Here is a 15,000-nt window from a genome sequence, read left to right on the forward strand (position 1 = left end):
CTCTAAATAATTAAAATTAAGGTTAGTATAGCTAATTATGACTGTGTGTGGGCCGCTGTCAGTCTTCTCTGCTCAGCTGATCTTGTTTGGTTTTGAATCTCCTCAGAGTTTAACTGTAATCTGCTCGTGTTTATCTCCGAGTTACTGATCAAACTTAACCATTATCAGAAACGTTCAATGACATTGGTAACGTTAATACGCTGATAAATAAATGACGAACATTAGCTTATAGCGTTTGATCAAAGATGCTTCAAAGAAAATCACGATCGCTATCAAGTGATTTTTAAAGTATATTGCGATGGCATTTATTTGCTTATGTGTAGAAGTATTAAAAATAAACAGATCTGACAGCCGTGTGTCCTGTGAGAACCCATCCGAGCGTGTTTCTGCTGTATTTATGTGTTTTTCTTACGGTTTTGGCTCATGTTGGCCTCTCTCAGCGCTTTCCTGCCTGGTTTCTTGTCCTGAGTTTTTCCTCCGGAGCCGCTGCTGACATTCTGTTTCTTTCCTTTCTTTACCACTTCCCATTTCCCTACACCAGAGGCCATAATCTCGATCTGAACGAATTAAATGATAATTTATAATCAACTGTGTTTCTCGGATCAAACGAACGGTTCTTATGCCACGTCTGATTGCTGTGAGAGGAACTACTTCCTGTTTCAGCGCGTCCACTCTAGGTACTTCCGGCCCAGCGAGAGTAACTAATAGCAAAGCCGTCTAATTCTCTGCTAATAGTACGTTTTATTTTAGACCATTCCTATAGAGCTCGCGGCTAAATTTGCTAGTAGTGCTGTCTGTTTAGTACATTGTTCCATGAAAACATACTAATCATAACTGACATGTAGTACGTATTACAAATCCTTATCCACCAGTCTGGAAATATTAATGTAATAATCTTGATATCCCAGTAAACCTGCTAACGCGGCCGCATAGCAAAGCTAGTTGACCAATCGGAAGCGCCAATGAGCAACACGTGATTCTTTCAGAAAGAGATTCTGCGTTTGAAGCGTTTGAAGTTGTGCCGTTAATGACGTTGCTCCAGCGCACGTGACTTTTGAATATGCATTTGAGCACAATATTTTTTTAAAGACGTTGAAAAATTATCATTTTTTAATTAATCTTAACTGAATTAAATGTTCAATATATAACTGAATTTTATTTTCAAATATTAATTTTTGTTTACACATAATATTTCCAGGTCACTGCATCTTAACAAAAACCTTCATTAAGCTCGATTGTTACGTTTTATTTTCCCTCAATAAAGTAAAACTACACAGCAAAACTCAAGTTCATTCCTTTGACCTTTTCAAACATCATATACTGTACATATTTTATAATGCATGTATTATAGTGGGTGCCATAGATATATAAACATAGGTGTAACTATACGTATACATATCTATAGCGGATGCTCTCTTAATTATTATTTGTCCATTTATCAATGTCTATATATCTATTGGAATATCTCTCTCTCTCTCTATATATATATATATATATATATATCTTTTTTACAGTCTATGATTGGAACAGTGGATTGAAAACCAGCAGTATAGTGTAAATAAAGCAGTAAACACGCGTGTCTTTCATTCCCCGCACACATTTTTATTTTACATAGTAAAACTTCAAATGGATGCCTGTTTGGATTCGACAGCACGGGTGAAAGGGTTAATGACAGGCCCTGTCAATCAAAATCAACCTGTGATATCTGTGCAATAAAACAAAGACAGAGAATGCAATGTTAAATTAAAATAAAGCAGCTAAAAAACTCTGTTCCATGTTGTCAGTCAGTTAAACATTAGTAATGGTTTTCTCTTGCCATTTTCATTTAGTGTTAGTTGTTCTTATTGATGCCGTTTCACAGTTTCCTTCATAAATAAATAAAACTCTCACACCTGCACTAATAATAATGATTTATCAGCAATTACTGAGAAAACACACACACACAAAAACAATGTTTTTTTTTACAGTCACTAGGACACATTTCTCGGTCACTTATATAAGGATAACTGTGGATAAACTGAGGATTATTAATCGCTTTGGCACGAAATACATTCAGTGACGACATCTGTCAAATTACATGAATACATTTCAAACACCAGCAAAACTCAAGCCAGTTTACACATTTACAAACGGTTCGAATTAAAACGAACATAATGAAAAACTGAAGTATTTGCAACATTTACACAGTATTCCGAATCTAAAAAATGAAATGCTATTATAACATTAAGTGTATCTGAACACCCACACAGGTTCAGGTTCATTACTGTCAATACAAAAGGGGATATTTATCAATATTTTATTGTAATGTAAACATGCGCTATGTAACAAACAGCAGTGAATTGTAAACAGGAGAGTGTCATTCTCGTTAAGAACATTTACACCAGCAATCAGTGTATAATGCTCCTGTTGTTAGTGTTTAATGAGTGGAAAAGTGAGCTAACTCTCTGCTAGTGTTCTGGAAGAATGACTCTGAGACATGAAGTGTTTTGGTTAGTTTTGAATGTGAAATGAACCGCTGTGCCAAAGCTGAAAACTGGGAAGAGTTTTGAGAAAGTGACCGAAGTTTTTGAGAAAATGGTGTCGTAGCGATTGTAAAAAACATAAGACTCAGATTACTTTCTCAACACGTGATCCTGGTCTGATAGTGAAAGCAGAAGCACAGCCAGATCAGGAGAGCACATGTCGATGGACATTTCATGTGGATTCAGCCTGTCTGCGATTTTATCAGAGAAGCTTTCTAGCGAAACTCGTTTCTGTCACGAAAAAAAAAGAAGAAGTAATTATGTCTTTTTGAATCTCAAAATTCAGTTTATTTATCACAATTGCAAGGTAATAACTCACAATTCTGATTTTTCCCGCAATACCGAGTTTATACAACATTTCGCATTTCTAACGGTTTTCTCGTAATAGCGAGTTTATATTTTGCAATTTGACTTTTTCGCAATAGTGAGTTTTTGTCTTGTAATTCTACCTTTTTTTATATTTCTTTTTTAAGACTTTTTTCCCCCAATAGCGATTTAAAATTTTGCAATTCTGACTTTTTTTGCAATAGTGATTATATATTTTGCAATTCTGACTTTTTTTCCACACTAGTGATTTAAAATTTTGCAATTCTGACTTTTTTTCCACACTAGTGATTTAAAAATTTGCAATTCGGACTGTTTTTGCAATAGTGAGTTTATATTTTGCAATTTGACTTTTTCGCAATAGCGAGTTTTAGTGTTGTAATTCTACCTTTTTTCCACGCAACAGCTTTTTTATATTTCGCAATTCTGACTTTTTTTGCAATAGCGAGTTTATATTAAGCAATCCTGTCTTTTTTCTTGCAATTACGAGACAAATAAATGTGTAAAATTGCAGGTTATGAATAGAACTGCGAAATATAAACTCGCTATTGCAAGAAAAAAAAATTTTGATATGGAAAAAATTGCCTTTATTTTTTTATTCAATGGCAGAAACAAGCTTCCATAGTATATTTAGTTTTCACCACAGAATAAAAATCTAAATTGTGCAATTGCGAGTTATCACCTTGAAATTCTGCCTTTTTTTAAATCAAAACTTTAAGAATAATAAAGTCTGAATTATACGATAAAAAGTCACAATTACCCATTTATTTTTTAATTCCTTGGCGGAAACAAGTTTCCATACTCGTCCACTTAATTCATTGCAACTAAAAACCCTTCAAAAGTAAAGGGAAAATTATAGATATATAAAAAAAAAAAACATCTGCATCAAACTCTCTAATAAATTAGCTGATTGGAGCTCAAATAAAAAAAACTGTTAGTCAATAGCCTTGGCTGTGTGTGTCAGCTACATCAGCACCGCAAAAGATCAGTGTGTGTGTGTGAGAAAGTGTGTGAAAGTGTCACTGCATCATCATTTAGTTTCAGGTTCAGTCCTCGAGTCATGTGGACTCTTAATTCAATCTCCACAGCCAATAAAACATCAGCGTCACACACCTCATTAGCATAGACACGCCCCTACACAGTCTATTAGCCTATCACAACACGCCCCGGTGTCTGCAAGAGTGTAAAAGAGAGAGAGAAAAGAGAGACGGCGTGGAGGAAGGATGAAGAGAGAGAGAGAATGATGGGATTGCAGTGAGGAAGAGGATTGATCAGTATTCATCCTGATCTCGCGGCTGATCGTCAATCTCTTCGTCTTCCGGAGGCGCAAAACCATCCTGAAAAACAAACCAGATATCAATAAACATTACGTTTGTCAGCGCTCGTACAGATACTGTAAAATCTAATCCCAGGACTTTTCAAGCACTAGGCCCTACTTTTTTTTTTTTTTAAGGACTACAATCAGAGATCTCACTTATCAAACAATATCTTTCTTTATTATCTTTTAAATTCTTAAAAAACTTTACATACAAATAAACCAATAAAACAAAATGGTACAAATAAAGTGCAGCACAAGCAAAGACTGGAAACTTTAACCACTGAAAGGATACGATGATTAAGATATCGCTTTCCTTATTCAAACTGATTTTTTGTCTCATGAATATATGATTGACTTGAAGAATAAAAGATGTATCATATACTTGGATATTAATGAGCAATATCACACTCATAGCCGTGCGAAATGCATCTATATCTATATCAGACGGGCTGTAGCGTTGATTATGAGTGTAAAGATTGTTTTATCAACAAAATTAAAAATATATTTCCCATATATTGTCTTGTCTTTAAATAATTCAAGCTTTCAAGGGGTTTCCAGGACTTACATTTCCGAAATTCAAATTCAAGTATTTAAACAGTGACCACAACCCAGGGTTTGTACAAGGTGCTTAATGACGTCATGTGTACATTTTTTTTTTTTTAAATGCACTACTTCATAAATCTGATGTCATGCCATGGTTAAATGAATGACATTATTAGCATGTTTAGTTGCACTAACTGACCACAATGCATTGCATTAACAGCGCCTGCGTTTCAATGCACGTCACCTCTGTGGCGTAGAGGACCTCCAAGACTTTGCCGAGGACGGGGTTCGTGTCGCTCTCGTGCTCTTGACACACCAGCTCAATGTCTCTGAGTTTGCTGAAGTAAAAATCTCTTTCTTTCTCCAAACCGTTGACCGTCAATTTCAGATCCATCAGCTGCAGGATAAAAAACATGTTTAATGAATGATTCAATGACACTAATTTAAATTTTCCTTCATTTTTTTGTAGTTGCTTAATCTTATTTATGTTTTGTCTGTACATTAGTACTTAATAAATTCTGGTTGGTTAATAATCGACTGAATGCTAATCGAATGAATCGTGTTAAAGTAGCACACAATATCTGAAAATACATATTTAAATTAGGCTGCATTCTGCACTTCTCATTGGCTCATGCTTGTGTTCAGAGTTAAACATATATTTATTAGTGCTGGACAACAATAAATCGCATCCAAAATAAAAGTTTGTGTTTACATAATATATGTGTGTGTAGTGTGTATGATTATTTTGTATATATAAATACAAACATGTGCATGTATATATTTAAGAAAAATTTGTTATTTATACATAGAAATATTTAATATAAATTGTGTTTAAATATTTATACAGTATATACATGCAAATATTTTTTAAATATATACATGCAAATGTGTGTATTTATATATACAAAATAATTATACACACTACACACACATATATTATGTAAACACAAACTTTTATTTTGGATGGAATTAATCGTTGCCCAGCACTACTGAAAATACATGCATATTTAAATTAAGCTGCATTCTGCACTTCTCATTGGCTCATGCTTGTGTTCAGAGTTAAAATATATATATATATATATATATATATATATATAAAAATTATAAATTTGTATCTCCTTCTAACCTCCTTCTGCATTTGTAAAAACGTTATAAAAAGCATCAAATGAAGTAAAGTTTTACCTGCTGATTGAGCTCCATGATCTCGGCGTCGCCACCTCCGTTCCGTGTTATCGGGATGTTCCGCCTTATTCCAGTCGAGGGGGTGGAGCTTATGACACGCGGGGGGGCGGGCATAGTTTTCGGTGCTGTCGGGGATGTCCGCTGCGGTCCTATATATGAAAACAAAGTCATTAGCCAATCACAACACACCACTTCACACAGCAGCCTATCACAGAGCAGAGGCTCAATCGTCAGCCAATGGAAATTCAAGATCCATACCTAGAGATCGGCATGGGGAACTTTCCGTAAGATTACAGAAATGCAAATCAAACCAGCTATTAGCCTAAGTGAAATATGCATATTATCCCAGATCCATGAAATAACTGGCCTTTAAAAATAAAAATCTGCTGACTCTATGGGAATTTAACACAGGGGTGTCCTGACTTATGCACCCTGTATTTTAATGAAGAACATTTATTTATTTACGATACATTATTCATTCACAAAGAAAATTGGTGTCCTTAAAGGTTGGATTTTCCCTCATTTTTTTAATTAAGGCATTAAGATCCATTTCCAAAAGAATATTTTTTATCCCTCTTTTTAGGCAACTTTAGCATGGGTGTCCTAACTTATTCACATCACTGTATATATATACACATATGCATATATATTCTTTATTTTTATTTTATCATTATTTTGTCTATATATATATAAAATAAAAAGAAATAAAAGAAGTGTGTGTGTGTGTGTGTATGTATGCATGTATATATATATTTATAAAATAAAAGCTGATTTAATTAATTTATATATTTTTTATCTCTCTAGTTGAAAAGCATCAATGAAAAGAATCAAACAGAAATCCAAAGCCAGAACACACAAGATCAAATCTGAAACAAATTCAAGCCTGAAAACAAACACAAAACCATCAGTTTGAGAAAGTTTCTCGCAGAGACGCAGGCGAGCGAAGCACACACAGACACACGCGTGCGGAGGAGGTGTGTATGGCAAGCCGTCTTAACTTTTATTCATTTCCAGGATATGAATCCTTGATATCAACAATTGAATTCTTGATATCAAAAATAAAGGTTTTTACTAGTACTAGTAAGAATTACTAGTAAATTCTTGATATCAACAATTGATTTTGAATGGCAGCCTATGGTGACATTTCACTAGTGAAAATACAATTACAGATATCAAGAATTATAGTTTTTACTAGTTGCAATTCAATTGTTGATATTAAGAATTATAAGTTTAACTAGTGAAAGTGTAAATGTTGATATCAAGGATTAGCATTGTTACTAGTGAAAATGTAATTCCTGGTATCAAAAATTGTCATTGTTACTAGTAGAAATATTATTCCTGATATCAATAATTATAATTTTACCTAGTGAAAATTGAATTGCTGATATCAAGGATTCATATCCTGGAAATGAATAAAAGTTAAAACGGCTTGCCATAGGTGTGTGTGTGTGTGTGTGTGTGCGTCGGGTTACCTGCCGCTCTGGAGGAGTTCTTGGATTTGTGGAAAATGACTTCACCTGGGTTGGGAAGAGGTGTGATGTCTTGGCCTTGTCGAGCAAACTGAGGGTCGTACTCCTTCCCGTCGTAGTTGGCGTCAAATAACTTCTTAAACCACTGAACAAACTCGAAGTTGTCCTGAAACCTCCCTTTCACGAGCTTCTCCACTGGGATGATCTGAGATCAGAATTACATGTGAGAAGGAAGTGATGTAACAATATATCACAATACAAAAATGCAACAATATGTATTGTGGATAGTTCACCCAAAATAAAATGGAAAAAAATCAGGTTTTCAGAGTTTTAGTGTCAGTACTACATTAAACTACTATATATAATGTTGAATATAGTGTATAATAATGCATATTTGTGGGTCCTGATAATGCCAGATGTCTGATGTTACCACTAAAAGTGGCCTATACATTATTTTAAATATATCTAGTGAGTGACAGAGTCAGTAATAAAATTATTCTGTATTTTCAGCTTCATAATCATAATATTGTTATTCTGGTGTCTCTGTTGTTCTTTGGGTTTCCATCAGCAAATCCAAGTCTATTCATTTACACACACAATGTAATATTAAATTTAGCATTTTAATCAACAGGACGTTTTTTGTGTTCACCTTTTATCATATGTCTTATATAATATGAGTTGAGTATCGTGATATTAATCGAACACGAACTTTGAAACGATGTGTATTGTGAAAAGCGATATACAGATAAATGAATTGAATTGAATACATTTTATTTTTTTAAATGTTACTACTTAGTGTAAAAGAGCATTCAAAAGTAACATTCCTATAGTGTTTACATTTCCTTAATGTTTTCTGTAACGTTCACATGTAACAGATACAGTGTAGGATTCACTTTGAAACAGTTTTCACGCAGAAATTGCTAGTAAATTTGACGAACAGAAATGTCAAGTAAGTTACACTTTAACATAAAATGTGCAGTCTATTATTTTTTACAGTGTATCAGTCAATCTTTGTGTTGTTTATTATCATATTAGTCTAAATTGTCGTGCTAACATCAGTGTATCAGTGTAAATTAACGTGTTACAATTAGTGCTGGCAAATTGATTAATCACATCTACCTTTGATATGTCTTGGAGTATCGTATGGTATCGTGAGTTCAGTATCGTGATATGTATGGAATCGTGACATGAGCGTGTCGCTACACTCCTAGCGATTAATGTTTCCCAGGTGAACTAGCGGCCTCACCTTATCGACGCTCATCCTCTTGAACGCCGCCTGCAACACTTTGAAGTTGCTGATGTATTCGTGCTCCAGTTTGGCCTGAAACTTCACTTTCCTCAGCAGAATAGAGCCGGGAAACAGCATGTCCATGAACTGACAGTACGCCGCACCTGAGGAACGCCACCAACAGAAGTCAGCTTTATTTATACAACACAGATCGTTTCAAAGCAGCTTTACAGAGATAACAGGAAAATAATGCAACAAAGTTTGTTTCCAGAAGAAAATAGCGTCACAGTCCTGCTGTGATGTAAGTTCAGTGATGCTTCATTTTTGTTGTAAAAAAGTTATTAATTTAGTACATATTAGGGCTGCACAATATTAAAAATATGTATATATCGCGGTATGCATATCGCTACGGCTTGCAATAACTGACGTCATGAGCAAAAGACAAAGAAAATCACTCACTTTTGTAGCTAGCTTTAATAAGAATCAGGATATATTTATTTCATACAGTGAAAATTAAGCAGTGTTTATTTTTACATTTGATTATTCAGTTTCTGTAGTTAAATAATCCTAATGTATGATAACCTGAAACTGATGTTGATCAGGAAAATCTAAATATGTGTGTGTGTGTGTGTGTATGTGTGTGTGTGTGTGTGTGTAATGCATGCCCCCAACCCCCCTAGCAAGAAGGACCTCTGTATATAGAAAACCCTGCGTACGGCCCTGGACTCTTTCCGCGCTAATAGCGTACCTGAGCAGAGCTGCTCGATCTTGGTGTAGTTGAGGTGAAGCGAGTCGTTGACCCAAGCCAGCATATCATGTCTGCTCAGGTTCTCGATGGTCATCGATGTGGAGTAAACGTTTACCGCCATCCCCTAACTGCAGATAAAGCAGAGAAAATCAGCGTTACACAAACAGCTAGTTCAACTAGCCAGTCAACAGAACGCTAGTAGCTAACATTCTCAAAATACAAAAACATTATTTATACATCGTTTTTGGAATGTTTTTCTAATACAAAAAAAAATACATGCATACATACATACATACACCCACACACACATATATACACATTTACAAACTTTTATGTTAGATGCGATTAATCGCATGAATCGATTTGCCAGCACTAGTTACAATCACGATTAATCACTTCTAACACAAAAAGTTGGTTATAGTTTCCTGTAGCTCAAACAGTAGAGCGCTGGCGCTTGCAACATCAAGGTCATGGGTTCGATTCCCAGGGAAAGCAAGAACTGATAAGAATGTAAACGTGTACCTTGAAATGCAATGTAAGTCGCTTTGTTATTTTATTTATATATATATATATATAGCTAAATGTAAATATGTATATATATATATATATATATATATACTTTACATTTATGCTTTTGGCAGATGCTTTTTTCCAAAGCGACTTACATTGCATTTCAGGGTACACGTTTACATTCTTATCAGTTCTTGCTTTCCCTGGGAATCGAACCCATGACCTCGGCGTTGCAACCTGTACTCTTTGAGCTACATAAATAAATAAACACACACACACACTTATGTTAGATGCAAGTAATCGCAATTAATCGATTTGACAGCACGCCACAATCGCATCTAGCACAAACATTTGTATATATATATATGTATATATCAAATATACATACATTTTATATATATACATATATATATTTATTTATTTATATATATATATACACACACACACACATATATTAACAAACTTTTTATGTTAGATGTGAGTAATCTTGATTAATCGATTTAACAACACTAGTTAAAATTTTGCATAACTTAGTTACTTTTTATTGAATTTAACATGTTTTGTAACTGTTGCGTTACTTTTTCTCCCGTGGGCGGGGCTTACTTGTACTATTTTTGGTAAATGTAAAGGCCTTTTCTCAGCAAAACTGAAATGAATAAGCCTTACTAATATACTACGCACTTACTCACGACTCTCTCAACATGGGGACAGGAGAGCTGTCAGTCAATACATGTGTAAACAAAGTAACTTGCGTTATTTAGCTCAGATATTTAGTTGTAGATTTTAAAGTAATGCATTACTTTACTAGTTACTTGAAAAAAGTAATCCGATTATGTAACTCTAACACTGATTATCACCAGAGAGTGTTTTAACGCCTTTAATAACATGATCTGGTACTGTTATAGGTGTGTGTCTGTTCTTAGACATCAGTAATGAGATTAAACTCAAGCATGTGCACGTAGTAGAAACACACACACACACACACTTTAATTGTGTGATGTTGTTCAGGACTGTAAATAACCACAGACAGGACACAGAGAGGATTACCTGCCAACAACAGACACATTTTGACTAAAATACTGATTACTGTAGACAGAGTAACAAATCAACTTTAATACATGCACAATTTTCCTTGTTTTTAATTGCAGGGTTTAGAGCCGATTCAATATTTTACAGCTGCAAACTTGTAAAATCTTTGCTCCTTAGCCATAATTCCATATGGGTGTCCTCTTATTATTATGTTTATGATCCATGATGGCATACATTCAACTGGTGAAAGTGCGGAAGCATCAAATATCTCTTTCCAAATACATTATTTTAGGGAAAAACATTGCGATTATATTCTTGATTTAAAGAAGGGTTTCCCAAACTAAGAACAAACAAAAAAAAACACTACTGAAAATATATAAAATCATAATGTAAAATTAAAAAAAGATGAAATATTACATTTGTTTACCAGCATGTCATTAACTGACATCATAGAACATGAAATATTAACTTTAAATCTAAAATTCTTAAAAGCTTTAACTCCCAGTTTTACAAGTTCAACTAGAAGTCATTAATACGCCTGAGCAGTGAACCTGACACGTTCAAAACATTATGACCAACCAATGGCGTGAGTTTGGGGGCGGGGCTCTCTGCTTGTCCAACCAATGGCAGATGGCGCAGTTTTCAGGAAACTTGTTTAGGATTATTTTCTTGTTTTTGACACAATGAGGCTAAATTAGGCAAGAACACATGATCACATGCTCTTTCTGTTACAATAGGTGACCCACTAACAGCCTGGCAATACTACACACCACACACACACACACACACACACATACATACACTCACACACACTCTCTCTGTCACACTCACACTCTTACACACTCACACTCACTCACCGTCAGTAGGTGGATGTCACAGTAGTACACTAGCTCTCCTCTCAGTTACTGCTCTCTCTGTCACACTTATACTCACACTCAGACACACTCACACTCACACACACACTCACCGTCAGTAGGTGGATGTCACAGTAGTACACTAGCTCTCCTCTCAGTTACTGCTCTCTCTGTCACACTCATACTCACACTCACACACACTCACACTCACACACACACTCACCGTCAGTAGGTGGATGTCACAGTAGTACACTAGCTCTCCTCTCAGTTACTGCTCTCTCTGTCACACTCATACTCACACTCACACACTCTTACACACTCACACTCACCGTCAGTAGGTGGATGTCACAGTAGTACACTAGCTCTCCTCTCAGTTACTGCTCCCAAAAGAACAGTGTCCTACAAACCAAACACAAACACAAAGAGAAACACACTGAACAAACACTTTCCCACAGTAACGCAGGGAACAAGGAACATTCTCAGAATGTTCTGGCAAAGTTATGAACAAAAGTTCTTACATTAATGCTTTCAGATCTTTAATAATGGTCTCAAAACATTTATTCATCATTCATCGCGGGTTTTTTTCTGAAATGTTTCAGTTGGAAGTTTTTTAAATCTTTTTACGTGTTTTAGAATGTTCAGATTCAAAAGTAACGTTCCATAATGTTTGAAGATGTTTGAAGAATGATACTATGGAATGTTCCTTTAACGTTCACATTGAATTTTTTTTTAAAACATTTGAAAAACTGGACATTTTGAAAGCTATTAAACATTATATTTTCATAACTGAATGGGAACATTAGCAAAACGTTCTTAGAACCTATTGTGCTGACTGGGAAGACCAGATTAACTCTCCGTCATCAGTTACACGAGTGAAACACACACAGATCTGCACCTGCAGAACTCTAACGCTTCATCGGACATCAAACCCTTTGTGTTTGTCTGTTTATTTATGTTAATAATATGTTCTCAGTGCAGACGAGAGATATCAACAACCAGTTCCACTGGAGCTCGTGTTTACTGCCCACTGACAACATGTTTACAGACACACACCTGATGAAGAGCAACACATTCCTGAACATTTAGTGTGTGTGTGTGTGTGTGTGTGTGTGTGTGTGTGTGTGTGTGTGTGTGTGTGTGTGTGTGAATAAGGCATTTATATTGTATACAATGAGTGAGTGAGTGTGTGTGTGTGTGGGGTGTATGTGGTGTGTGTGAATGAATGAGGCATTTATATTGTATACAGTGTGTGTGTGTGTAAGAGTTGTGAACCTTATATAATGAAAAAATTAATAATAAAAAAATTATACATATTTTTTGTAAATATAAACATTTAAGATTGCACTTACAAAGAGTTTCTTGGTTTCTTGGTTAAAAATAAATAAATTCTCTATGTATTTTTCTAAAACTTTTTTGTGGGTTTTTCATAATTTTTTTTAATGATTTTCCAAGGCCTGAAAAAAAAAAGTATGAACTCCATAAAAGTTCTTTATTAATGCAGCTTTATTTCCTGCGTATTGCAGTGTTATTTTATTTATCATACACTATTATAGCTCTTATTGAATTAGCTTTAATATTTAGATTTTTTATGTATTTTTGTAATCTTTGTTCCCTGCCCTCCTTTTTTTATTTTAGTGCTTCGATTCAATACAGTTATAGTTATATGTATATATAGTTGCGAAAGCAATATTTCTAATTTTCATTTAGGTTAAGACTTTCACCTAATATGCTCCAGAATAAAAGACTGTACATTTAAAAACATGATGTCTTAATTTATCTCCATAATATTTCCAGGTTTTCCACGACTATCATTTATTACTGTAAAATAGAGACGCCTGGTGTGTGTGTGTGTGTGTGTGTGTGTGTGTGTGTGTGTGTGTGTGTGTGTGTGTGTGTGTGTGTGTGTGTGTGTGTGTGTGTGTGTGTCATTACTGATCAGTGCGACTGAATGAACGGATCACAGTAATGCTGTGCGCTGTGGTTTCTGCTGACCGGTGCTCTGATAAACACACACACACACACACACACACATACACACGAGGTTACTGTTGAGTATGACACAGATTGTCCCTCAAACACAACTCTGTCTGTCTGCTGGATTGTGTCTGTTTAAATGTGTTTACAATAACATACGTCATGATTGAAATATTTATCGTCTGGAATCGTGTGGTATTTCTCGGGCCATTGGATATGAATATTCTGCATTCTTCTGTGCGTGGGAACCGAGAGAATCCGCGAGTTGGGTTATTTACTAACTTATTCAAGTCAAAACCAGCATGAGTGTCATTATCAGACTTATGAATGAATGAGACAAAAGAAAACATTTCACTTTCATCTCTATTGCACCGTATCTCGTGTCAATAGATAGTTTGCATTCAGTATTATGTGCAGTATAAATATTTTTTGTTTGCATTTATTTATTCTTTACGGTTTAAACTTAATTTCCAATTGGAGTAAAAGTAACCAGCATTCCTATTTAAGCATAATATCGAAACAACAATTCATATTTAACTAAATGACTACATTTCTGGAAATAATTGTAGGTTGAAAGCCTATAACTTGCCTACATATTGGGGCATACACACACACACACACACACACACACTTGTGTATATATATATATATATGCGCGTATGCGTGTGTGTGTGTGTGTGTGTGTATGCCCCAATATGTAGGCAAGTTATAGGCTTTCAACCTACAATTAATTCCAGAAATGTAGTCATTTAGTTAAATATGAATTATTGTGTGTATATATATATATATATATATATATATATATATATATAATGCCCCAAAAAACTGTCTGGCAGCTCACTGTTTTGATTCTGCATTATTATCATATAATATTTCATACGCAGTAGTTCCGGTGATGATGTCAGGGGCCGGTGCGCGTCTCTGTCGTCACTGACAGTCCGTTAAACCGGGACAAATCCCTAAACGGTGTTTGTGCCCCTCATAAATAATCGCTACCCGAGAATTAAAGCTTACCTAAACACACATTAGAGTCGCGCGCGTCTGAAGGGCCTCCGATGACTGACGCATCTCTATAACAACACACTCATTCACGATTATAAAGTACAGAATCCGGTCCTTCAAACTGTCCGAATACACACATCATGCTATTGTAAGTTCAGGAATGTTACTCACGGTTGTCGTAAATATGTCCCGCTGGAGTGTGTGTGTGTGTGTGAGAGCAGTGTGGATCAGTGCGCAGTCTCTCTGCTTATCAGCGTCTGTGGAAACGCAGCGCACAACACGCACCGTCACTACGCA

General features: G+C 35.2%; 2 protein-coding genes across 3 annotated transcripts in view; both read right to left on the bottom strand.

The window, feature by feature from the left end:
* The window catches only part of LOC143752332 (transmembrane protein 214-B-like), a 17,086-nt gene extending 16,116 nt beyond the window's left edge, over window positions 1–970 (bottom strand). The window contains exon 1 of the mRNA XM_077245485.1: window positions 413–970. Within this exon, the coding sequence (XP_077101600.1) occupies window positions 413–548 (136 nt within the window). The 5' untranslated portion in view covers window positions 549–970. The remainder of the gene's footprint in view (window positions 1–412) is intronic.
* A 611-nt stretch (window positions 971–1,581) lies between these two features.
* mapre3b (microtubule-associated protein, RP/EB family, member 3b) overlaps window positions 1,582–15,000 on the bottom strand; it is a 13,422-nt gene continuing 3 nt past the window's right edge. The window contains exons 1-8 of one of the 2 annotated variants that reach the window (XM_077245478.1): window positions 14,875–15,000; window positions 12,057–12,126; window positions 9,335–9,462; window positions 8,605–8,750; window positions 7,407–7,563; window positions 5,890–6,038; window positions 4,952–5,104; window positions 1,582–4,183 (exon numbers count right to left, since the gene is read on the bottom strand). The exon at window positions 14,875–15,000 is cut by the window's right edge and continues 3 nt beyond it. In XM_077245478.1, the coding sequence (XP_077101593.1) occupies window positions 4,118–4,183; window positions 4,952–5,104; window positions 5,890–6,038; window positions 7,407–7,563; window positions 8,605–8,750; window positions 9,335–9,455 (792 nt within the window). In that variant the 5' untranslated portion in view covers window positions 9,456–9,462; window positions 12,057–12,126; window positions 14,875–15,000 and the 3' untranslated portion in view covers window positions 1,582–4,117. Of the gene's footprint in view, window positions 4,184–4,951; window positions 5,105–5,889; window positions 6,039–7,361; window positions 7,564–8,604; window positions 8,751–9,334; window positions 9,463–12,056; window positions 12,127–14,874 lie in introns of both variants that reach the window. The other variant, XM_077245477.1, reaches the window with a different exon arrangement.

The sequence above is a fragment of the Siphateles boraxobius genome, unplaced genomic scaffold (genome assembly GCF_051911475.1).
Source record: "Siphateles boraxobius isolate OS27281-9 unplaced genomic scaffold, OSU_SipBor_1 262, whole genome shotgun sequence".
In the NCBI taxonomy this organism is placed as follows: Eukaryota; Metazoa; Chordata; class Actinopteri; order Cypriniformes; family Leuciscidae; genus Siphateles; species Siphateles boraxobius.